At 41.0% G+C, this 26,938-nt stretch overlaps 1 protein-coding gene across 1 annotated transcript in view; it reads right to left on the bottom strand.

Moving 5' to 3' along the window:
- The window catches only part of smim14 (small integral membrane protein 14), a 37,064-nt gene continuing 10,126 nt past the window's right edge, over nucleotides 1-26,938 (bottom strand). Inside the window, exons 3-5 of the mRNA XM_067988593.1 lie at nucleotides 9,134-9,182; nucleotides 5,498-5,646; nucleotides 1-4,362 (exon numbers count right to left, since the gene is read on the bottom strand). Coding sequence (XP_067844694.1) covers nucleotides 4,324-4,362; nucleotides 5,498-5,646; nucleotides 9,134-9,182 — 237 coding nt within the window. The 3' untranslated portion in view covers nucleotides 1-4,323. The remainder of the gene's footprint in view (nucleotides 4,363-5,497; nucleotides 5,647-9,133; nucleotides 9,183-26,938) is intronic.

Raw genomic sequence — 26,938 nt, 5'->3', positions numbered from 1 at the left:
TTTCTAACCATATAACCATTTAATAATGAACAAAAAGTGCATAGTAGAAGCCATCTTCCCAGTAACAATTTTTAAAAGTTTTTAAAAGCCTTGAATGGCACTAATTACAGTACATAAGCAGAAATCAAGGATCAAGCAATCATTTCATGTAAACTTTAACATGACTACAATTTTCTTTTGACATGTTTAAAGACCTAATTTACATCATTTCAGCAATGAAAGAGCAGTAACTCCTGTAGCACGCGCTAGCAATATAACCAATATCACATCTTACTGCTATGACCTTTAACAGCCTACAGCCTTTTTTAATCTTAGGACAAGATTCCCAAAGGTAGTATTGCCCCTTTCCCCTTTCTTGGGCCTCTACATCTTACGTGGCTGAGAAAGTGGGCAGTCATCTTCCCTGTGTCTGTTCTGAAACTAGGTACTACGAAATGAACAAGAGTGGCCTGTCCTTCCAATTTTTACCACCTTCTTTGTGTAATAGTGCCTGGCCTGTGCTTGGTTTGTGGCTCTTCACAGCTATGCAGGAGAGATCAAAAAATACTCTGCAAATTTAATGCACATTTTTTTAAAATAAAAAGCAAAAAAAAGACTAAACCTACTACTCCATTTGGGCTGGATGACATAACTACCCTTCACATGTTCCCACCTAGCTCCAGTCCAACCTAGATTTCCAGGTAGCACACAGCATGGAGGCAGGGGGAAGGGGGTCAATCACCGACCGTAACCATGGACCACATCAGAGATCCAGTGGGACTAGGTGAATTAATGGTGTCTTCCATTAAATTAAAAGTTGCAATAAAAACTAAATGAAAGAAGATATTACAAACAATATATCCTTGAGATGCAACGGTAATATCATTCTCCATATTAAATAAAATTGGAGGAGTTCTCCTTTTGAGTAAAATGAAACATTTGCCACAGAATTTTATAGAAAATCATACTAAAAATAATCTAGAGCTTTGTTTGATAACCGTAGCCATTTTAACTAATGGATAAAAACCTTTGCACAAACCTAGGAAAATTAACGCTTTCACCAGCACAAACATACACTGCACAATTGAGATTCAGAAGTGCCTTTGGGACAACAAAATGATCAAACTTCAGGTTGGATTTGTTATTTGAAGGGCAGGCCCTTGAATAAAGTAATTTTAAAAAACTTAACTCTGAATATTTATAAAAATAGGAAGTAGCATTAATTTGACAATATTCAATGGGACTGGTTGAATTAATGACACCAATAACAAAATTATAAATTAGTAAACAGATAAAAATAATTCAAAATTAGGTATTTTACAGTGTTTTCTTAAAACATTAACAAATCAAAATGGTTGTTCATTCTCATCGAATTTTGGCTTCCAATCCTATTTGGGTAAATTATGAATGAAGTACATAGGAGCAACATTATAAATTATAATAAATGGAAACAAAAAATGAAACTGGGCACAATATACAACTATTCAAGCCAGAAATCACATCTTTGTTCAAATTCAATTGAAACCATTATTGTGGTTTACAATATCATTCCAAAAATATTTCAAAATATATATTAATCCCATTTTATTCCCAGATTTCCTTCAACTGGAAAGTTTGATGCTCAACCCACAAGAGAGATACATTTGTTCTGGTAAAAAGTGGCCAATGTCAGTGAATCTCCCCCCTCCCCCCCACCTCCCAAATTAAAAAATCCACTACTGAGCTTCCCACTGAGCCACCAGAACAATTATTGAAGTGTACCATGCATTGGCAGGATGGGACTATGTAAATCATTATGCTTGTGGGGCATTAAAAGAAGTCACTGCACCATGGATATAATGTTGGTCCTTCCTTAGGCAATTCCCAGAATTTTGCCTTTAATCCAGAATCTACTGGTTTACCAACTCAGTAACTAAATATCAGGGAAACAGCAAATGACATGTCGAATGTAGTAAATGGACCTGAATTCCTCATAATATGGTATGTGGACAAGAGGTCCATGTATTATGAACTGCCACTATTGGAGGATTTTAAAAGGTGGAAGGTACTCCTTGGTTACAAGGCAAATAATGATTGCCTGCAAGCCCAGCAATGGCTGCAGGTTATCTCCTACATAGAATGTGAACACAAATCTTCTTCTGTAGGGTTTATACTACATTTTTCTCAATGTATTTCCACACATATCTCACCTTTCCATCTCATTCATATAGTATATAAAATACTGTTGCAATATTTAAAAACTTCTAAAAAAAAAAGTTGGGTCTTCAAACTGAGGAAAACATTAATAATGATTCTGCACTTTTCCCCAAATATGGCAATATCATATGAAGAAAGCATCATTACGTATCAACTGAACAATGGGCAACTTCAACAACTACCAGAGATTTTCATTTTTCTCCTATTTTATCCTATCGCCTCAAGGCTCTGTTCCATTGCTGGGGCCACAGTTCCAGTGGTGGCAGTCACCCTCCAGTGCTTTCATGTCCAAACACATGAAATTCTATCAGCTCGAGACTTTCCCTTTCTTAATCCATGGGGGCCATAACCAATTGTAGCACCTCTCCCCCCAAAAGCTACCCAGGCTGAAATCAATTACTGCAGCACAGACTAAGGATTGAACCCGGGACTTTGCTATCTGTATGGCTCAGAGACAGAGACTACCGCAGAGATATAGGTACAGTTACCTAACTTTGTAAAAAAAAATTAAGTCAAATTTTAAACCCATGTATGAAGCAGTTCAATTAAAAAGAAAACTAACAAGAATCGCCAGAAATAGGTGAGAATTATGCTGAACCAAGGCAATGTGCAACTCAAACAGTCTAACAGGCTAGCACAAAAAGTTGATTTATACCTCAAACTGAAATTAAATTCTAGGAAAAGTTTCTTATTTTTCCTCCCCATTTCCACCTGCTCTCAGGCCTTCACCAATGCCACTCCAAATTATCTGGTAGGAATGCATGAGCGGAGCTCTGAGATTAGTGTCCCCTGACTGCCCCTCACCCCTCCCCCACCTCACGTGTGGGGAAGCTCCTAGCACCTCTCAACAATGAGACTCAGATAAGAAACTCAATCGAGTGAGAAATTGCGAGCATGAGTTAAGGAGTGTTACTGCTCCATACCATCACATGTTGGTGTTCCAACCAGAAAAGTCAGCATCCCTAAAGTCAAAAGAAGCATTCTCATGTATCCACAATTATGTAAATAATGAACAAAGACATTTCAACCATCTCACTATGCCATTTAAAGCCTAATTCAGGCAATGTTTTCTTCACTGGTGAGATTTTTTTTTAAAAATCAGATGCAGGGCAACAATCCTTCATACAACATAATCATCACTACTACATAATCACTTTGAATCTGGTGTGTCATCAGTTCAACCATCCCATCTCCCCCAAGTCTTGGCCAAGATCCATAGGGATAAACTTCATGGTAGTGGATGTCTTCCCTTAGAAGTAGGATTGAGATAAGCCACCTTGCCTTCCAGTTGAGCCTTACAAATTGGCAGAAAGTACAGAACAGTATTGGCACTGGAATTGTAGAGAAGTATGTAGAGCATCCTCATGAGTGAAGGATGCTAATGTACATTGAAAAAAGTAATACATTTGCAATATAGATTGGCACCAGTATACATTATACTGACCTCAAAATACCAGAACATTTAAATGAAACATACTGATAAACTAAAAGGTGTTTGGAATGTACTGCATTGCACAGAAAAGAAATAAAATGTTCTAAAAGTCTGCAAATATAACTGTAACATAAAGGATTGTAGAATAGCTATTTCAAACAAGTTATAGATAAAATCTACTGGCATCAAAAACTTAAAGGAGCAACCAAAACAATGTTTTAACTAAAAATGCTCAATCCACTTCCCTCCTTTATCATCTGAAAACTGGCACAAATAAAAGTTAACATTATAATCTTATTAGGGTAACATACCCTTGGATTTGGCTTATCTTGCTAGCATTATGTGATGTTCCATTGCCAGGTATATTGACAGATATGACAGTGAACCTATCCCACTGCCCCTGCACAATTCAAGGAAAACATCCATCTGCAGTGTCCTCCGCTGGCTGAAATCAGCAGGAGCACTCATCTAGTTTTCACAGTTGTTTTTGTAAAAGGAAGTGTTTTCACCAGTTTTAAATATATATGTACTTAATTTTGTAAGTGGTACAATTAACTGTCCAACCGTTATAAGTACTATATAGGGAATATTGATCTTTTAAGAAAATATCAGTAAAATATACATCAGTAAACTAAGAGTTTTGAGAGTTATTCAGGCCACAGTCATTGGTTTGGTCAGTTGGTTTCTTGGCTGGTAGTTGCAAGATGTCCATAGATCTAATCCACCGGAGGAGCAGGGGGTTCTCGTCTTGGATTCTGGAAAATAAATTGAGACACATTAATTACAAATCATTAGCAACATTGGTTTATTTGAATACTTTCACAGTATACTGTCAAGGTTCAAGTGGTTTCACAAATACATATGAGGAGACAGAAAGACCTTGCAACGTGCGAGTGGAGTAATTAACTGTGCCCTGTTGGGAATTCTCTTTGTATTATAGAAAAAAATCTTTCCATTAGAACCATGCAGAGTAAATAAAAAGAGAACATATTGTCAAGTGCTCCAAGATACCATTGAACAGTTTTCAGTTTTGACTTTTGAAGTGCCACAAAAAGTTTTTCTGACATCTGATCAGTTGCAAAAAAAAATCAGGCTGTGGCAGTAATGAAGCAGAGAAACAAGACCAACTTGCAGGTCATACAATACTCGAACAGGAGAGTGGGTAATATAATGGATTAAAATGCACTGTAAAATGTGCTGTATTCTGACAGTGGTGTCCACCTGAAAGCAGCGCTGGCCCAATTTAAACATGCAAAGAAGGGTCCTGTGTCTGTTGTATGACCCTGCTGGCAAATTTGGGTAAAAATGCATCTGAGCTATGACAGGTTTTCTTGTTTCTACAATTAAGAAACACAAGGATTAGTTTTTAAAACCTAATTGAATGTGGAGCCAGGGGTGCTCCTTCTGCCCCATCCCGATCGTCTCCCCCTCTCCTGGGCGTACCACAGGCCCTCAGCCAGCATCTCAGCCGGTCAATTTTGCTCCTCCCCGCGAACTGCCTCTTGGGGCGCAATTAGTGTCTGGAATACACCGGTCGCCTTCTGATCGCGTGGTCCGCTTGCCCATCAGTTTAGGCGTGGAGATTGTTGCCGCCACTTGGTTCATGCCTGAAAATGGATGCAAGTGAATTCCCAGGCCTATCTTTCAAAAGAAATCTTGATCAACATCATGTGTGGACAGTGATTTTTGGTCAGATTCAGAAACATAGCCATTGGAATAACTTATGGACAGATATTAAAACAACGGATATATCCAGAAAAATGATCTAATGCTACCTATCTGATGCAGCTGTGAATTTAATCAAGAAGTGATTCAAAAGGCATGTATATTATAATTAGATTTTTGTAGAACAAATAAAAATTACTCTGCAAATAACCAGGATCAACTTACATTCTGTGGCCCGTGTGATTTTCCACCTGTTGGATATCCTCTCAGACTAGCAGGTCTCATCAGGAATAACACAAGGGCAATGATCATCCAAGCCATCATAATCATAGACAATGCCATTCCACCATCACTGGAGGTGTTTGGTCCAGGCACTGGAGAGAAAAAAAGATCAAATTACTGTACAGCTAGACATACTGATTTAAAAGCAAATGGCGCCTCTGTAGGTGTGTACTATTGATATCAAGTAGGCGGTTTCTAGACTTGTGTTGTTTTCAAAAATAATGGAGGCGTTCCCTTGGTAAAAGTTTACTTACTTCATCCTTTAAGCTGCATCACACCAAGCGTGAAATGCATTTGTGGTATTGTACACACAATATAAATAGGAACAGTCAGAATATGTAGCAACCGTCAGTGTATTTTACACAGACTTGTTTGGTAAAATCTGGGGATCCATTTAGTGAAATCTCCCAAGGATATTTCCCCACATACAAGTATGTTTTCTGACCATCAAATCTAACATGTTTAACAGAAATTGTTTGGAAATATGAAAATAAGTGTCAAACTAATTAAAGGAGCAACATCACAAGTTCTTGCATCTACTTATTCATGAACAATTAGACAAAGGAAAAGAGTAGCACTAGATTACATATATTGGGTTAAAACCATTTTTGGGAAGGGTCTGCCATGTAGGTTTACCCTCAAATTTGTGGTTTTCAATCTATAGGAAATCTCACTTGCATAATAGACTAGCCAAAGAGCAATAAAGCCTCCAAGTGAACTGTAATTTGGAGGCTTTTAGTTAAGAATCACTGCTAGGAAAGCCCACTATACACAGCACCTAAAATTGCTGCCGCAACTACAGAATTTCTGCTGGTATAAATCATTACACCAGCAACAATTTCCAGACTATCATTTACAAGTGAACCAAATCTGTGTAAATACTCAAACATGAAGAAACCAATGAAATTTCATATTTGTACATACCTGACTTCTATTTTGCTTTGAGAGGAGAAAAAGTTTGTTGCAGGTGAACTCACTGGAATGCAATTCCAACACAAATGAAGGTTTTGATTATTGTGGAAATATGACCGGATAGTTGGTGTGGGAAATGGAAAAATGTCTTACTTGTGCTGTGGTCAGGGGAGAGGGGGTACTAGTCACTAGTTTCATGCAGAAGTGGGTAGTGTGGTATCACTGCCTGACTAGAAGCTAATTGGGTCATTTTTTGGAACACGAAACATTCATAATACAAACTTGCAGACTCGCATCAGAAATTAACAATGGGTTTTATTGTCATCAGGTGCGAAAGCCAAATGAGTCAACGGCCAGTCAAGAAACTGCTGTTCACGTCTTAGCTATTTGAGTGATAGAAATGATTAATATCCTGACTACCTGAGTGTTGGGGAAAACCCCCTTGATATTCAAATTTATCTGTTTTCACTTCAAGGAACAGACAGAAATACAACTGCTCTCCCAGCTCCGTATTAATCGATTCCCTGCTCTCCTGCTTCCAGATAAGGCATACCAAAAAGTGCTCCGTGGAGTTGTTACGATGCAATGATATATATATTTACTTTGAGTAATTCAAGTATTGTACTATATGCCCGTGTGTAATTATCTCACTTGTTAAGAATTTGACTATTAGATTAGCCTAAACATTAAGGTCTGACAGTTTAAAGTGGACAGGAAACATGAAGGGCAAGTAGTCTCCTGTGCACGATAGTGTGGAAAATAACTACTAGTGCTGCAGCCCACTATCCCATTCACATCACACACTGATGGCAAGTTTCAATTCATAGATGAGAGTCTCTTATGGAAACTGCCTTTTTGCTATGAACACAAGTAAAAGTTAATGGAATAAATTCCAAACTATAATAGTACTCTATACCATTAAGTTACAAATGAATCTAGTAAAGAATATGGTCAAGGTACTTATGTTAAAAATAGTAGGATTTAATGTTTCATTACATAGCACTTGGTTCCAATATAGCTGGAAACTCTGAGTGCTCATTAATTTGTTGCAATGGGATGTAGGTTTAACTCTTCCTTTTAAAAATTAATTTGAAGAGAACAGTGCAATATAACGTCATTTCCATGAAATATCCCATGTAGAAATTATGTAACCCCAAAATTTTACCCCACGATTATGTTACTTACAAACCACACACCATTTCCTAATAACACTGGTTTTGTTTTAATGTGCCTCCATGAAAAAAAATCCTTTGTATCCGTCACGTGGTTTCCCATCAACTTTAAATTACTCTTTCACATATACCTCTGATATGCAACACATCCCAAGTAAACAACAACCCTTACGGCCACCGAGAGGCATTGGACATTGAGGAGCTAATGGACTATACCGCAGAATAATAGGAACTAGATCCAAGTCTGCAATTACACACATAATGATCTCAGCCAAACTATCAGGAGGAAGTCCAAGGAGGTCTACACGCTACACATGTACTTCCTTGCAGCTAGCTACCTGTTTAGTTTAGGGAGGATAGGAGGAAGAGAATCTACAGTAGGAAAAAAATACACAAAATGGTTAGAAGTGAGCTGAAGGCTGTAATTCAATCCAGGTGTCTGCTTGGCAGCATCAAAAAGAAGAATAATGTTGGGAATCATGGACACAAACTATGTCCATGATTTAAGCCATGCCATCAGGGCGAAGTGCTGGAGACATGAAATTTGATCATAGAAAGAAGAGGTGGGCATGTTAACCAAGGCTGGCTTCCCCTCTTTCCCCCCTCCACCCCACCCCCCCGCCTCCTCCAGTTGTAAAGTAGCACTGTCAGAGGCAATCTGATCTGATGTCAACACATCCATTGATTGAATTATATGGATAGCCTGCAGATCACTGGAAATGTGACTGCATTTCCTATTGCTGAAAGATAATGTTGCTGGGGAGATATTCCAAGTGGCTTCTTAAATGCATCTTTGAATACATTCTGGAACTCTGAGGGTATAAAGTGATCCAATCTGTTCTTCCATACATGTAAAATATCCATCTTATGGACAGAGAATCAAATGACTTAGAATTAAAGATTTTTAAAAAAAATTCAGAAAATCAATTTGTTTTTTTAAAAAAGCTTACAAGTTGAACAAGCTAGTTGTGAATAAATAATTTGACTTATTAAAAAGAGACAAAAAGTTTTTTTAAAAAAATACACCAGTCATTAGTAAACATGTGGAAAATGACCGACATTTTGAGCAACATTTATACAGCGCCTAACATGCAGGTAAATGTCTTACAAGGGAAGTGGAAGTGGATGTGGATGGAGAATATTGGGAGGAGGTGACCAAAGGAATGGTCAGCAAGACAGTTTATTGCTCAGAGTTCCAGAATGTATTCAAAGACACATTTAAGGAGCCACTTGGAATATCTCCCCAGCGACATTATCTTTCAGCAATATTACTATACATCTAGTAACATACTGGTGATGGGAAGGGGAAGACATCATGTTGATTCAAAGTTCCAAATTACTAACTACTAACCTGCAGCCAGGTAAACTTTAAAGTCTGTTCACATGAATATCTGAAGGTCAATGAACTTTTATACCTGCAACCAAAATTTTGTTTATGCATACCAGTACTTCACAATATTACTGATCGATCAGTGTAAACTAAAGCAGGACTTACATTCTTGCAGACACTCATTATCTGTGCAGTACGATTGTGACTGTCGCAGCTGAAATACAAGAGAAGGGAAAAAAGATGAGTCATAGTTTTATAAGCCACAACAAATTATTTTGAAGACATTTTAATGACCTACTTATTTGGTCTCCTTTATATCGCAGGGAGGTCTTATATCTAATAACCTTTGCAACCTTATCCAAAAACAAATCATAGTTCAATACAATACTTCCTGTAATTGGAACAAGGATTCCTGTGATTTCACAATCTCATCAGGGGTCTTCTGGAGATGCTTTTCCCCCCCAACAGAATTTGAAAGGGATAAAAACACAGAAACTGCATGTGCAAGTCGAGTTGCATCATCATCCCCATCCCCCAAACAGCTGATCCAAAAATCCACACTTGAAGACCCAGATTGCAAAGTTGTAACACTAATATTTCTGGTATTTACACCATTTTTGGGAACATTGGCAGCAATAGTGAGACTCAAAATAGTGCGAGAAAATCTCCCCTCCCCTATAAAAAATGAAATCAAGAAGCCCACTTCTCTACCTCCTCCCCCTGCAAAAGAAATTTGTGCTAGTGTAAATGGCAGATAAAATCAAACATGTGCTCAATTCAGTCCCATACACTCCGTATTGGCTGTCGATGCTCACATTATTAGTGATATATTGCAAATGCTGGTCAAAAAATAGACTAACACGACAGCTCTCATCTGTCCCAAAAGGACAGAGATCTACTGAAGATGGTGGATTTGCACTAATTGGATCCAGTCTAACAATTAAAAAGCTGACAGTAGCCCAGCTTCCGTTAAGTGTCATTACATAAACCAATGCCACCATTATGCTTACTAACCATTGGCCCATACAGAAGAGGAAGGTCTCAGATGAGCTGTGCTTAGTTAGCTTTTGTTAGCCAGAGCAGTAGTGGGGGGTGGTAAAATTGGCTTCAATGCCCCTTCTATCTCTCCACTACCTCCCTGACTCCAACATCCTCCGTGCTGTCATACCGCTCGAGAACCAGTCTCAGGTGAATCGCAACTTCCTCCAGTTCAACACTGATAAGACCAAAACCATCATCTTTGTCACACGACACAAACTCGCCAGCGATTCCTCCCCCCCCCCCCCCCCCCCAAACCCCCTGTCGCTCTCAGGCTCAGCCAGACCATTTGAAATCTTGGCATCCCGTTGCAGACCCCACATCCTCTTCATCGCCAAAAGTACCTAGTTCCACCTCCGCAATATTGCCTGCCTCTGTTCTTACCTCTGCCCCTTCATTCTTCACACTTGCCTTTGTCACCGCCAGACTCGATTACTCCAATACTCTCCTTGCTGGCCTCCCTTCCCACACGCTCCATAAATGCCAACTTGTGCAAAGCTCTGCTGCACACATCCTGTCCCATTACCCCTGTCCTCACTGACCTACGTTGCTTCCCCACCTGCCAACGCACTGAATTTAAATCATCTCTAAATTCCTCCGTGGGGTGGGGGCATGGCTCCTGCCCCAGTGACTTTCCCACTGGTCTAGTCCTAAATACAATTTGCTTACATCCTCAAGATTACTCAAGTTTCCTACCAGCCATCATGCCTTGTGAAATGTTACTACCAGCAAGATAAAAAGATGGAACCTACACAGTTTTCTTCTGTTAGCCAGGATCTACCCCTACCACTTATGAAAAACCTCTTCTTGGAGCAGATGACTGAAAGGTCCTGATGCTGATCACTCTCTTGCACTACTACACTTACAGTAGTGTAGGAAATTGACACTGCCCATTCTCGAGGTGCTTTGTAAATGCCACTTTATGTCAAACCATCATATAGCACTTCACACAATGAATACTTTTTAAATTCAGTCACTGTTATGTAGGCAAAAACGCCAATCATTATGTGTCACCAATGGCATACAAAAAGCAATTAGATGAATAACTGGTGAATAGGCTTTTTGATGGTACTGATTCTAAATGAGCCTATAATGACGCTTGTAGTTTAATTAGTGGATGGGGAAGGTTGTAACACATTTGGATAAATACCATGTCTCAGCACTCCCACATCTTTAGACTTATAAAACAAGAAAATGGTAATTTCAGTCATAAACATAATGAGTTAAACCTTTTTAATGAAATCAATGAACATAAAAACACAAATTTAAAATATAGAAGGTTGTGTTTTTATATAGGAAAAATAATAATACTTCTAGTACAAGGCCACTATGAAGTCTTATTGTAGAATATTTACCAAAATACGATGTTTTTGGTATGACGTATTCTAAACTGGTTCGTGTTTATTCTACAGCTCTCCTGGTGGAGGTGGTGGCCATTACAACTTGAGTAGATACAACAACATGCATTTATACAGCACTTTTAATGTAGTAAAACATCCCAAGGGTGCTTCAGAGGAGCATTATGAAACAAAATTTGACACAGAGCCACATAAGGAGATATTTGGTCAGGTATCCAAAAGCTTGGTCAAAGGAGTAAGTTTTAAGGAGCGTCTTAAAGGAGGAGTGAGATGAAGAGGTTTAGGGAGAGAATTCCAGAGCTTAGGGCCTAAGCAGCTGAAGGCACAGCCGCCAATGGCGGAGCGATTAAAATCAAGGATGCACAAGAGGCCAGAATTGCAGGAGCATAGAGATCTCGGAGGGTTGTAGGGCTAGAGGAGGTTACAGAGATAGGAAGGGGTGAGGCCATGGAGGGATTTGAAAACAAGGATGAGAATTTTAAAATCAAGGTGTTGCTGGACCGGATGCCAATGTAGGTCAGTGAGCACAGGGTGATGAGTGAACGGGACTTGGTGCGAGATAGGATACAGGCTGCACAGATTTGGATGAGCTCGGAAGGTGCAAAGTGGGAGGCCGGCCAGGAGAGCATTGGAATAGTCGAGTCTAGAGATAACAAATGCATGGATGAGGGTTTCAGCAGCAAATAAGCTGATGCCAGGGCGGAGACAGGCGATGATACGGAGGTAGAAGTAGGCGGTCTTGGTGACGGAGAGGACATGGGGTCGGAAGCTCACCTCCGGGTCAAATAGGATGCCAAGGTTGCAAACACACATACAAGGTACATTATAAGGTGACAACAGCCCATTTTGGACAAAATATTGCATTACCCAAAGTATAATGTTTGTGACTTCTTTACCCATGTACTTCATCAATTAGTCTAACGTCAGTTATAATCCATAATTTGAGGTAAAATTAGTGAGCATTTAGAAATGCATGGGTTAATCAAGGACAGCCAGCGCAGATTTGTTAAATGCAAGTCATGATTGACAAATTGTCACGCTTGAGGATTTTTTGACCATTTTTCCACAGAAAAGATTTGGCAAAAAAAATATTTTTAAGTGTTGGGTTTTAAAAACAAAGTAGATTTGCACTGATTTAAAGAGGCCATAGGCTCCAGGTATTTGCAAAATGTGTATTAAAACCAGATATCAACATTGTTACCCTTAACGATCAGGAACAGTACTGGAGCCAATATCCCATCCCAGTGCTCCCAACACCATAGGGGTGGGAATGGAATGTCCCTTCCTGTTAAGCCTTACTTGAAGCCTGTTTTAAAAGGAGAGGCATGAAAGTAGGCTTGATTAGCAGCTCTTCTGGTGAACCCCAGTCTGGGGTAGAGGTCAGGAACCAAGCCTTGTGGGGACAAGAAAGAGGTGAACAATGCCACATTTGGGCAGTCAGGCAAAAACGTGCTGCAAGTAGGATTAAAAAAAACAGGAGTTTGCAGGGATAGGACGTTCAGTCCTGGGCTGTTGGACAGAATGCAGAGGAGTTATTTAAGTAAGATCACCCACTGAAATTGGGTATGGTAGGGCTTCATATTATTTTTATATTACGTGATAAGTTTTACTGATCGAAATAAGTGAACCTGATCACAACTATCGTTCTGTATGTTCACACCTTACGGTGAAATAAATTAGCCTGATGATTCTGGTCAAGCCTCGCCTCAACAAGTGATAACTCAATCTGCCACAGAGAGATTGAAAAAATACACATGCAAGAGACATGAACATCCAGTCTAAATCACATGGGGATGTTTACCATAGAATCGTACAAAGGTTACAGTACGGAAGGAGGCCATTCGGCCCATCGAGTCCATGCCAGCTCTATGCAAGAGCAATTCAGCGAATCCCACTCCCCCACCCTATCCCCTTAGCCCTACAGATCATTTCCTTTCAAGTACTTATCCAGTTTCCTTTTGAACACCATGATTGTACTCTTATGCCTCTATTTATAAAGCCCAGGATCATGTATGCTTTTTTAAACACTTTCTCAATCAGCCCTGCCACCTTCAATGATTTGTGCACATATACCCCCAGATCTCTCTGTTCCTGTACCAATTTTAGAACTGTACCCTTTACTTTATATTGCCTCTCCTCGTTCTTCCTACCAAAATGTATCACATTGCACTTCTCTGCGTTAAATTTCATCTGCCATTTGTCCGCCCATTCCACCAGCCTGTTTATGACGTCTTGAAGTCTATCACTATCCTCCTCACTGTTCACTGCCCTTCCAACTTTTGAGTCATCTGCAAATTTTGAAATTGTGCCCTGTACACCCAAGTCCAAGTCATTAACATATCAAGAAAAGCAGCGGTCGCAGCACCGACCCCTGGGGAACAACGCTGTACACCTCCCTCCAGTCCGAAAAACAACCATTCACTACTCTCTGTTTCCTATCACTTAGCCAATTCTGTATCCATGTTGCTACTGCTCCCTTTATTCCATAGGCTTGTCATCAAGATTGTGGCCCATCATGCGGCACTTTATCAAATGCCTTTTGAAAGTCCATATACACCACATCAACTGCATTGCCCTCACCTACGCTCTCTTTTACCTCAACAAAAAACTCTTTCAGGTTAATTAAACATGATTTGCCTTTAACAAATCCGTGCTGGCTTTCCCTAATCAATCCACACTCGTCCAAGTGACTGCTAATTCTGTCTCGGATTATCGTTTCTAAAAGTTTCCCCACCACTGAGGTTAAACTGACCGGCCTATAATTTCTGGGTTTAACCTTACAACTTTTTTGAACAAGAATGTAACATTTGCAATTCTCCAGTCCTCTGGCACCTCCCCCGTATCTAAGGATGTTTGGAAGATTATGGCCAGTACCTCTGCAATTTCCACCCTTACTTCCCTCAGCAACCTTGGATGCATCCCATCCAGACCGGGTGACTTAGCTACTTTAAGTTCAGCTAGCCTTTCTAATACTGCCTAATTTTTAGCCCATCCAGTATCTCAGCTATATCTTCCATTACTAAGCAGCATCTTCTTCCTTCATAAAGACAGATGCAAAGTACTCATTTAGTACCTCGGCCATGCCCTCTACTTCCATGAGTAGATCTCCTTTATGGTCCCGAATCAGCCCTGCCTCTCCTCTTACTACCTGTTTACTGTTTACATGCCGTAGAAGACTTTTGGATTCCCTTTTATGTTGGCCACCAGTCTATTCTCACACTCTCTCTTTGCCCTTCTTATTTCCTTTTTCACTTCCCTTCTGAACTTTCTATATTCAGCCTGGTTCTCACTTGTGTTATCAACCTGACATCTGTCACACGCCCCTTTTTTCTGCTGCATCTTACACTCTATCTCTTTTGTCATCCAGGGAGCTCTGGCTTTAGTTGCCCTACCTTTCTCCCTCATGGGAATGTGCCTAGACTGTACTCGAACCATCTCTTTAAAGGTTGCCCACTGTTCAATTACAGTTTTGCCTGCCAATCTTTGATTCCAATTTACCCTTGCCAGATATGTTCTCAATCTACTAAAATTGGCCCACCTGCAATTGAGTATTTTTCCTTTACAATGGTCCAAGTTTTTTTCCATAGCTATTCTAAATCTTATGATACAATGATCTTGCTCCCTAAATGCTCCCCCACTGACATTTGCTCCACTTGGTTCGCCTCATTCCCTAGAGCCAAGTCCAGCAATGCGTCCTTCCTCGTTGGGCCGGAAACTTACTGGTCAAGAAAATTATCCTGAACACATTTCAAAAATTCAACCCCTCTTTGCCCCTTATATTACTATCCCAGTCTACATTAGGATAGCTGAAGTCCCCAGTTATCACTACTCTTATAGCTTTTGCATCTCTCTGTAATTTCCCTGCAAATTTACTCCTCTATATCCTTCTCACTAGTTGGCGGCCTATAGAATACACCCAGTGGCACCTCTATTGTTTCTTAACTCTAACCAAATAGATTCTGTCCTTGACCCCTCCAGGACATCCTCTCTCTCCAGCACTGCAATATTCTCCTTAATCAATACTACCACCCCCCTCCTTTCTTTCCTTCCTTATCTTTCCTGAACACCTTATATCCAGGAATATTTAGTACACAATCCTGCCCTTTTTTGAGCCAGGTCTCCGTTATCGCCCCGACATCGTATTCCCATGTGACTATTTGCACCTGCAGCTCACCAATCTTGTTTACTACGCTTTGTGCGTTTACACACATGCACTGTAAACCACTCAGACTTTCTTGTACTCTCGCTTAGTCTGATCCCACCTAATACCGTACTATTTCTTGCTCCAGTGCTATCTTTCTTTCCCGATCCTTTGTGCTCCTTGTTTCTCCTTTCCAATGCTACATCCTGGTGTCCATCCCCCTGTCAAATTAGTTTAAACCCCACAGCACTAGCATACCTCCCCACGAGGACATTAGTCCCAGCTCCGTTCGGCCTGTACTGGTCCCACCTCCCCCAGAACTAGTCCCAATGCCCCAGGAATCTAAAGCCCTCCCTGCTGCACCATCTCTCCAGCCATGCATTCATCTGCTCTATCCTCCTATTTCTATACTCACTAGCGCGAGACACTGGAGTAATCCGGAGATCATTACCTTTGAGGTCCTGCTTGTTAAACTCTTTGCTGACTCCTTAAAATCTGCTTGTAGAACCTCACTCTCTTTCTGCCTATGTCGTTGGTACCAATATGGACCACGACCTCTTGCTGTTCACCCTCCCCCTCCAGATTGTTCTGCAGCCGCTCAGTGACATCCTTGACTCTGGCACCAGGGAGGCACACACCATCCTGGAATCACATCTGGAGGTGCAGAAACGCCTGTCTGCTCCCCTAACTATAGAATCCCCTATCACTATTGCTCTCCTGACCTTTCTCCTCCTCCCCTGAACAGCTGAGCCATCCATGGTGCTATGGTCTTGACACTGGCTGCACTCCACAGAGGAACCCTCTCCTGCACCAGTATTCTGAATACTGGTTAGAGAGCAAGAGGCACTCAAGGGACTCCTGAACGACCTCCCTGGTCCTCCTTGTCTGTCTGGCGGTCACCCAATCCCTCTCTGCCTGCACTCTCTTAAGCTGTGAGGTGACCACCTCCTGAAATGTGCTATCCACGTAGCTCTCAATCTCGTGGATGCACTGCAGTGACACCAGCTGCTGCTCAAGGTCCGAAATCCAGAGCTCGAGCTCCTCCAGCTGACGACGCTTCCTGCACCTGTGGTTGTCCAGGACACAGGAAGCATCCTGGAGTTCCTACATGGCACAGGATGTGCATTGCACGGGACTGAGCTGCCCTGCCATGCCTCGATTTATTAGCTTATTAACTAAACTTAACTGAAAATAAACTAAAGACTTAAGAAAAACACTCACCAGAAAAAGAAGCACTCACCAGCTACCAACCAATCAGCTCCTTCTCGTGTTGACATCACTTTTGATTTTCTTACCTCGCTCTTCATTCTCTCCGACGCTCCGCCCCGAACTCCAACCAGGTCCACTCTCCTTACCTCAGGCGCTCCAAGTAATGCCTACTCCCAGGGTCTCACTTTATCCGATCAGTTATTGTTACATCCCCAGGTTATGCTTTTGTGCAGGTAGATATAGGGCAGTACAAGTTTTTTTTTTTATTCGTTCACGGGATGTGGGCGTCGCTGGCAAGGCCGGCATTTATTGCCCATCCCTAATTGCCCTCGAGAAGGTGGTGGTGAGCCGCCTTCTTGAACCGCTGCAGTCCGTGTGGTGATGGTTCTCCCACAGTGCTGTTAGGAAGGGAGTTCCAGGATTTTGACCCAGCGACAATGAAGGAACGGCGATATATTTCCAAGTCGGGATGGTGTGTGACTTGGAGGGGAACATGCAGGTGGTGTTGTACCCATGCGCCTGCTGCCCTTGTCCTTCTAGGTGGTAGAGGTCATGGGTTTGGGAGGTGCTGTCGAAGAAGCCTTGGCGAGTTGCTGGAGCGCATCCTGTGGATGGTACAGACTGCAGCCACAGTGCGCCGGTGGTGAAGGGAGTGAATGTTTAGGGTGGTGGATGGGGTGCCAATCAAGCGGGCTGCTTTATCTTGGATGGTGTCGAGCTTCTTGAGCGTTGTTGGAGCTGCACTCATCCAGGCAAGTGGAGAGTATTCCATCACACTCCTGACTTGTGCCTTGTAGATAGTGGAAAGGCTTTGGGGAGTCAGGAGGTGAGTCACTCGCCGCAGAATACCCAGCCTCTGACCTGCTCTCGTAGCCACAGTATTTATATGGCTGGTCCAGTTAAGTTTCTGGTCAATGGTGACCCCCAGGATGTTGATGGTGGGGGATTCGGCGATGGTAATGCCGTTGAATGTCAAGGGGAGGTGGTTAGACTCTCTCTTGTTGGAGATGGTCATTGCCTGGCACTTATCTGGCGCGAATGTTACTTGCCACTTATCAGCCCAAGCCTGGATGTTGTCCAGGTCTTGCTGCATGCAGGCTCGGACTGCTTCATTATCTGAACGGTTGCGAATGGAACTGAACACTGTGCAGTCATCAGCGAACATCCCCATTTCTGACCTTATGATGGAGGGAAGGTCATTGATGAAGTTAACTCTCATAAAAGTAAGATGCTCAAACCACTAGAGAGTGACTGACACCACTGAACCTGAAAGGTATCTAGGGTAGACCCAAATTCTTAACACAAATTTAATAGTTTTTTGTTGAATAACTGATCAATTGGATATAGGGAATGTAATTTATAAGAATTTATAGAATGCATTTGGTAAGGTGTCTCACAAGGGCTACTCCTGTTCCTATGTTGCTATGAGAGGAAAAACAAGTAATGGGAGCGTACACACAAGGGAAAGACAATGAAGGATGTAGATAGTGTGACACTTAGGGGGTTTAAATACACGATGAAAGTGCAAGTGGATAAAGCTGGGTTTTATAAATGTGGGGAACATAGTGCAAGAGTAAAGGAGTAACGATAAATTTGTACAGAACATTGATTAGGCCATGGTTAGTTCCACTCCTGCCTCAGCTCATCTGCTGCTTAAACCCTCATCCGTGCCCTTGTTACCTCTAGACTTGACTATTCCAATGCTCTCCTGGCTGGCTTCCCACCTTACACCCTCCATAAACTTGAACTCATCCAAAATTCTGCTGCCCATATCCTAACTCTCACCAAGTGCCGTTCACCTATCACCCCTGTGCTCGCTTACCGACACTGGCTTCCTGTCCGGGAACGCCACAATTATAAAATTCTCATCCTCGTTTTCAAATCTCTCCATGGCCTCACCCCTCCCTATCTCTGTAATCTCCTCCAGCCCTACAACCACCCGAGATCTCTGCGCTCCACCAATTCTTGCCTCTTGCGCATCCCCGATTTTAAATCGCTCCACCACTGGCAGCCGTGCCTTCAGCTGCCTAGGCCCTAAGCTCTGAAATTCCCTCCCTAAACCTCTCCGACTCTCTACACCTCTCTCCTCCTTTAAGATGCTCTTTGAAGACTCTCTCTTTGACCAAGCTTTTAGTCACCTGTCCTAACATCTCGTGGCTTGGTATCAAATTTTGTTTGAAAATCGCTCCTGTGACGCACCTTGGGACATTTTACGACGTTAAAGTCACTGTATAAATGCAAGTTGTTATTGTGTGTCGTGTGCAATTTTGGACACCCCATTGTAGAAAGGACATTGAAACCAGAGACAGCATTCAGCACAGTTTCACCAAGATGATGCCAGGGATAGGAAATTATAGCTATAAGGAAAGACTTAAGGTACTAGAACAATTTCCACATAAGACCATAAGAGATAGGAGCAGGAGTAGGCCATTCGGTCCCTCGAGCCTGCTCCGCCATTCAATGAGATCATGGCTGATCTGATTTTTACCTCAACTCCACTTTCCTGCCTTTTCCCCCATATCCCTTGATTCCCTTGCTGATCAAAAATTTGTCTCACTCAGCCTTGAATGTATTCAATGACTCAGCCTCCACAGCTTTTTGGGGTAAAGAATTCCAAGAATCACGACCCTCTGGGAAAGAAATTCCTCCTCATTTCAGTCTTAAACGGGTGACCCCTTATTCTGAGACTATGCCCCCTAGTTTTAGATTCCCCCATGAGGGGTAACATCCTCTCAGCATCTACCCTATCGAGTCCCCTCAGAATCTTGTACGTCTAGTTCTTGTACTAGAACAATTTCCACAGGAGGAGAGAAGATGGATGTGATTTAATAGAGGCATTTAAAATTATTAAAGAGTTTTGATCGTCTTTCCCTATTTACTCTATTTCCTTTGGTTGGGGAGTCAGTAATGAGGTGTCCTCAATTTAACTACATCACTAAGGGAGTGAGAAATGAGGCTAAGAGAAATTCCTTTGGAGTTGTTGGAGTGTGAAATGCTTTGCCACAGGGAGTCTTGAGGCACAGACTATTACATCTTTTAGGGAAAATTGGACAAACATTTGAAGCAGAAGGTACAAGGTTATGGGAGAGAACGGGGCAGTGGGATTAGCTTTAGCCAAGAGCCAGCACAGACATGATGGACTAAACAGCATTCTTTTATCCTGTAATTTTCTATGATTCTATCTGAACATAAAGGTCCAAACACATTCTGGTCTTTTAAGTCACATCATCTCACATTTTGTGTAACCTGTCCTTTATCTCTACTATCTAGCTCTTTGGTACTTGTATTTTAAGATTATGTTGAACAGCTTGGTCAGCCATCGATAATCTGGACACACTCATCCAAATAATTATTTTGGATCGTAAAAGCACTCCATTCTTAACTACATGGCATAGGAAGGGTAAATTCCCATTTATATTGTGAAAGCATTCCTGTAAAATGTTCCACCATCATGTGGCCATTGTTCTCTCATGTTTGTGACAACATATACCCGTTATTATGCACCACCAACAACTTTCTTGCCAGTTCAGTCAGCTCATGCTGACAGGTCACCAGTTTTTTGTAATCAGGGTGGGGGCAAAGAAAACAGAAAAATAAGGTAATTGAGTGCAATGTATTGTCAAAGGTTCAATTAACATATTCTTTGTTGTGTTGAAAAGTGGACAACCTAGTCTGCATCCACAAACACGGCCAATACTGCTTCTATTGTGGTTACTACGTTCCTTTTCATTGCGTGGGGAGATGGATGGATGTAGCATCAGCACTATCCACACATTGAAATGTACGACAGCCAGAGACTTTGGTTACTAGAAAATAACTGAAAATTAGTGGGGAAGAATGTAGGAAAGTTCAGGATATTGACAAGTTAGAAAAATGGGCAGATGTGGCAAATGAGGTCCAGCATAGATAAATGTGGAGGGATACATTTTGGGAAAAACAAAGAATAGAAATACACCATAAAAGCAGTATAATTCCCAATAGAATTGAGGAATAGAGATATCCATGGCTGCAGATAGATAGATTGATAAAAGATTGCAAATTGTAAAAGCCATAAAAGGGGAAATTGAGATTCTAGGTTTTATGTATAGAGGCACTGAATTAAAAACAAGGGGCTAGAATTTACTGTTAAAACAACGATGAGACTAACGGCGTTCACCGTTATTTATGCGCAAATCTGACAGCGACTTCAGGCAAGGATGAGATGTGCAGTTAAACATGAAAATCTGGAAGTTGCTGAGCGAGATGTGCTGCTGCCCTATCAGTTTCCCAAAAACAGCATCTCACTATCTGACACACCATTCAAATACATTGAACAGTGAAGTTCCTGATCTTGGATGAGAGATACAAACTAAACTCTCCACAGAAAGTTAGGGCTTGTCCATTTCAGTCTAAGTACCCTTTTTAGCGGCATGGTAAGTCTTAATTACTGCCAAACAACATCTCTGGCACTGAAAATTAACTTTTACAAGTGAGGAGTCTCATTCCTTCAGCTTTTAATTGTCGTTGGAAATTTAAAAAAATTTTTTTTCTTTGTCTCCTTTTTCTCTCTCTCTTAATCCAATCTTTCTTTCCCGCTCTTTATTTCACTTTCTGCACCTGATTGAACATTGAATTCATTATTCTAACTTACATTTCTTGGCTCAGACTCCGCATTGTTCATTAACGATTCTTTAACCTAATTGGTTAAGGAGACACACAGTTGCTTGCCCTGTTCACACAGGTCCCAGATACCCTGTAGAGGGCATCGCACCTTTTGGATCTCTAACTTACAGCAACTTGCCGTCTGAAAGCTCATGGAAAGTATATGGGTACTAGCAAGTTTAAAGAACGGTTCGCCGGCTATACTAAATTCTGGCCCAAGGCGTTGATGTATCTATATACAATTTTGGATACCATATTTAGAAAGAATATTGGAACCATGAAAAGGTGCAACATTTTCATACTAGGAATGAGAGGATATAGATACTCAAAAATTAAGCATTGTACTCACTAAAGGAGAAATGATGACGGGCAGATCAGAGTTTGAGAAGGTAAATATTGAATGATTATTTCCACTGGTTGGTAAGTCAGTAACAAGAGGGCATAAACTCAAGATGAGAATAGAAGCATATAGGGAGAGGTTAGAAGGGAATTTCACACTCAAATAATTGTTATGATATAATTTACTTCAAGTAGCTATTGAGGCAGAGTAAATCACATTTAAAGTGGGAATTTGATATATTAAAAAAATGGTGCAGGGGGGAAAGCAGGGAAATAGAATTAGAGTAGCTGCCTGAGCTAGCACTAGCACAGACATGATGGGTCAAATTGCCTTCTTCTGTACAAAAACCTTTTTAATTCTCAATCGCACAAGTTCTCTAGCTATCCCACACCCTACTGCCTTTGACAATCTCACAATGGTCATACAGCATTTTTACAATGCAACACAGGTGGGGAATTGTAGGCCTTTTTAAAAAAAAGGTTCTTTTTAAAAATAAAATCAGAACTATTGAGGATGTTCACACAAAGAGAAGCTCTGCTAATTATATTGATCTTTAACATTCACCTGATAAATGTGCTAGCATGTATAAATACGTTGAATTCTGAAGGCATGAAAACTCAAAAATCAATAGGAATTTGATAACTTTATTCGCCCTCTCCCATTTAGTTTTCTTCTTAAAAGAGGCAGTTCTTACATTTTTGTTCAACCTGTAAGTACAGTATTCCTTACATATTCTAGACCAACAGAAAGCTTCAGTATTATGGTTGGATTTATAATAGGGTATTTAATTTTACATTCACTTGTTTTTGGACAATCAAGTTAATAAAAAAAAAATTGCCTTGAATTTATCAGCATCATTTTGGTCTTATTTTTGGTATAAAACATAGCGTGATGGTGAAGAGTTATAAACCGACTCTCATGCCAGATATGTTCTGGTCTCTATTGTCAAAAAGTGTAGTGTGACTGGGACGTACTGCCCTGTATCAAGCACAGCACTGAACATGACCTACAAGGCCCCCCACTTTCTTCAACGAGAGGAAAAAATTCTATTAAAGATCAATACAGACAGCCAAGAACGAGGAAAAACAGTGGCAACAACAATGTAATATATTTTTATAATTAAGCCTACACAAGGGCCAGACAATCCATACAAGGTCAGTGTGCACCCAGTTACTATGCCATATTCTATGAATACACTATTTCAGTCTACTGTCTACCATTATTTTGGTAGGAACAGAAGGAGGCAGGGGGGAAGTGGGGCGGGGGGGGGGAAAGAGAAGGAATGAAGTGAACACCTCATTATTAGACTTTCTGAAACATACCAAAGGCAAATGAAGTTCCCTTCAAAGTTCCAATTCCCTGTCACTCTTTCAGAATGAGAGCTCTCTTCTAAAAGGGCCTTCTAATCAGGGGGAGGGGGGAAATCAGACAGCTTCTGGTTTTTCCAGCACTCTGTATTCAGCAACCCATGCATTTGGTGGATCTAGTAAAACCAGAATGGGTGCAAGAGTAATTTCCCTACCATAAATGTTGGGCTCTCAGCCAAAAAAGGATTTGCCTTCAAAACAGGATCTACATTATATTTCTAGGCCAAGTTCTGTATCTAACATTCTTAACTCTTAAGTGTTCTACTATTTAGGGTTTACTTCTGTTCTTTTTCTCCAAAGTGTACGATGTCACATTTTCTCCACTGAACTGCATCTGCCAATCACCTACCCACTCCACAACAGTCTACGTGCCCCTCAAGGAATTACAACATGGAAACGGACCAGTCAGCCCAACCAGTCCGTGTTGGCATCTATCATCCGCACAAGCATAAGTTCTAACCTCAAGTGACCACCCTGTTCCCATATCTGTTTATTCCCCTTTCCTTCAAGCAACTATCTAACCTATTCATAAGTGCTGACGTGCTCTCTGTTTAATCATTTGCTTGATTAAAGTTTAAAAAAAGTTTCTCCTGCTGCCTGTGCTAAATCTATTTCATTTAATCTTGTATCTATACCCCCTTGTTCTAGACCCCTCAATCACTGGAAACAGCTTGTTTCCATCTACTCTGTCCCATCCCCTCATAATTTCAAAAACCGCTATCAAATCACCCTTTAATAACTTCAGTTCTAAAAAAAACAGCTCCAATTTTTCAAAGTCTTTCTTCATATTTGTATTCCTCATACCAGGCAGCATCCTAGAGAATCTGCCTCAACGTCCTTCCTAATGTGTGGAGCCCAAATCTGAATGCAGTACTCCAATTTGCATCGGCGTGTAGTATAAATTACATATAAAGATCAACTCAGTAAAACAAACTCTGAAGTATATTAAGCTGGTTGATTACCCGTCTATAAATCTATTAAAAAATATCAGCAAGCTTAGTTAGCAGCCAGTCAGATTTATGCTAACAGAGAGGATAAGAGAGTACTGATTGCCAGGAAATGTAACCACAAGAATTAAATCTGTGAAAAACATAGAAGATAAATCTTCAATAACAATTGTCTTTCCGAGTTAATTATGGCCACTTCCGGAATCAACACAGATGTGGATGCAGTTCCAGCATCGGTCTGGAGTGCAAGAGTGGAAGCTGGGAGGATCCAGTTTCACGTGTAGATGAAACCTGTTAGCTTTTGAGCCTTTCCCAACTAGAAGGTGCATTAGACACGAATTAAGAAAGTTGCTGGGCTGAAGATGGCAGCACTGAAATTTTTCCTTTCGTGGACAAGTTCTCCAGTTTGTGGTAATCTCTCTCAGATTGTTATCCTCATCTCACCGCAAATCAGGTAATGTACTGGTAGTTAACTCAAACAGAAGACTCCTGTAGAATAAACTTGTTCTTTGTTGCAAAAAAACTGAAACCAAACAGTACCTTCACACCAACTTCCAATGCACAGGTTAAGCAAGTCAACAAACATCACAAACAGATTATCTGGTTATTATCATATTGTTGTTTGTAGGACCTTGCTATGTGCAAATTGGCTGCCGTGTTTCCTAAATTACAACAGTGACTACATTTCAAAAGTATTTAATTGGCAGTAAAGAGCTTTGGAACGTCCTCAGGTCATGAACGGCACTATATAAATACAAGTCTTTCTTTTCTTTCTTTATGTTGGAAAACTTATCACACAAACAAATTTTCCTCGATTAAATGCTTAAACAGGAAATTTTCTCAGATGTTTTTATTCTCGTCACTGCCCTGAAATTCCACAAGGGTTCTATCGATCTCTCGCCGTAACTCTGACAGGAGATCAGTGGAACTCCCAGGGAAGCAGTGTGAACGGCTGTATTCATCCCATTGCTGTTGTTTCTCCAGGGGTTCCGCCAGAGTTACGGCAGGAGACCAGTAGAACCCCGCAGAATTTCACGGCCCATGTTTTAGTTACTTTAGCCTAACGTGGGCCTCATTTATTTTAACCCAGCAGCAACGCCAGCGTTCAAGCACAGATGAAACGTCCCAGAAATTACGCAGAACACTAACACAGAGAGATAAGCTGTTGGACAAGTTCCATCACATTATTCATGGTGTTAAATCAGAACAATTGCTCAGGCATTTTTACTGGCCTGCTGTTGATCTCTTCCTTCACTGCCCCAACAGTTCTGAGAACTATTGATAGTTCGTTAATTTTACTCTGAATCAGGAGTAATTCCCCAGCCTTTGCTGCAGATTTCTAAGGACATAAATCAGGAACTGGATGACATATATTTGGTCGTATATTTGGATTTTCAAAAGGCATTCGATAAGGTGCACATAAAAAGTTGTTACACAAGATAAGGGCTCATGGGGATGGGGGTAACATATTAGCATGGATAGAGGATTGGTTAACAGACAGAAAAGAGAGTAAGAATAAATGGGTCATTTTCAGGTTGGCAGGCTGTAACCAGTGGGGTGCCGCAAGGATCGGTGCTTGGGCCTCAGCTATTTACAATCTATATTAATGACTCAGACCAAGTGTAATGTATCCAAGTTTGCTGGCGATACAAAGCTAGGTGGGAAAGTAAGTTGTGAGGAGAACACAAAGAGTCTGCAAAAGAACAAAGACAGGTTGAGTGAGTGAGCAAGAAGGTGGCAGATGGAGTCTAATGTGGGGAAATGTGAGGTTATCCACTTTGGTGGGAAGAATAGAAAAACAGAATATTTTTTAAATGGTGAGAAACTATTAAATGCTGGTGCTCAGAGAGACTTGGGTGTCCTTGTACAAGAAACACAAAAAGTTAGCATGCAAGCAATTAGGGAAGCAAATGGAATGTTGGCGTTATTGCAAGGGGGTTGGAGCACAAAAGTAAGGAAGTCTTACCACAATTGTACAGGGCTTTGGCGAGACCTCACCTGCAGCACTGTGTACAGTTTTGTTTTCCTTATCTAAGAAAGGATATACTTGCCTTGGAGGCAGTGCAGCGAAGGTTCACTAGGTTAATTCCTGGGATGAGAGGGTTGTCCTATGAGGCGAGGTTGAGTAGAATGGGCCTAATACTCTCTGGAGTTTAGAAGAATGAGAAGTGATCTCATTGAAACATATAAGATTATGAGGGGTCTTGACGGGGTAGATGCTGAGAGGTTGTTTCCCATGGCTGGAGTGTCTGGAACTAGGGGGCATAGACGCAGGATAAGGGGTCGGCCATTTAAGACTGAGGTGAGGAGGAATTTCTTCAGAGGGTTGTGAATCTTTGGAATTCTCTACCCCAGAGGGCTGTGGATGCTCAGTCATTGAGTATATTCAAGGCTGAGATAGATAAATTTCTGGATTCTAGGGGAATCAAGGGATATGGGGATCGGGCAGGAAAGTGGAGTTGAGGTCTAAGATCAGCCATGATCTGATTGAATGGCGGAGCAGGCTCACGAGGCTGTATGGCCTACTCCTGCTCCTATTTCTTATGTTGTTATAAATGTTCTACTCCAAGCTGAGGGTAAAAGTCATAAGTAAATATTAATTTAAAAGTTTCAGTTCCTCATTTGCTTATGCTATATATATCCTGTTAGTTAAATTCTATCATCACACAGGTCTGCTCATTTTATTATTAACTCCCTTTGCTTGGCTTCTTCCATCTCTTTCTACTCAAAGGCTACATAGAAGACAATGCCCAATATTTAGTAACATAATATTTCCACAGATGTTTTTTCTACAAATAAAGACAAAATAGCACAAATATGTTCATGTAGATTTTTTTTGCAACAAATGAAAAAAATCTCATGTTCCTAGGTTTTAAAATTGTAGAATTAAACAGTTCGTGTGTTTCTGGCAGTTGAAAATAAATGACTA

This window comes from Heptranchias perlo, chromosome 1, assembly GCF_035084215.1.
Source record: "Heptranchias perlo isolate sHepPer1 chromosome 1, sHepPer1.hap1, whole genome shotgun sequence".
Taxonomy (NCBI): Eukaryota; Metazoa; Chordata; class Chondrichthyes; order Hexanchiformes; family Hexanchidae; genus Heptranchias; species Heptranchias perlo.
The sequence above is the reverse complement of the archived record's forward strand: the minus strand, read 5'-3'. Positions and strand labels throughout refer to the sequence as shown.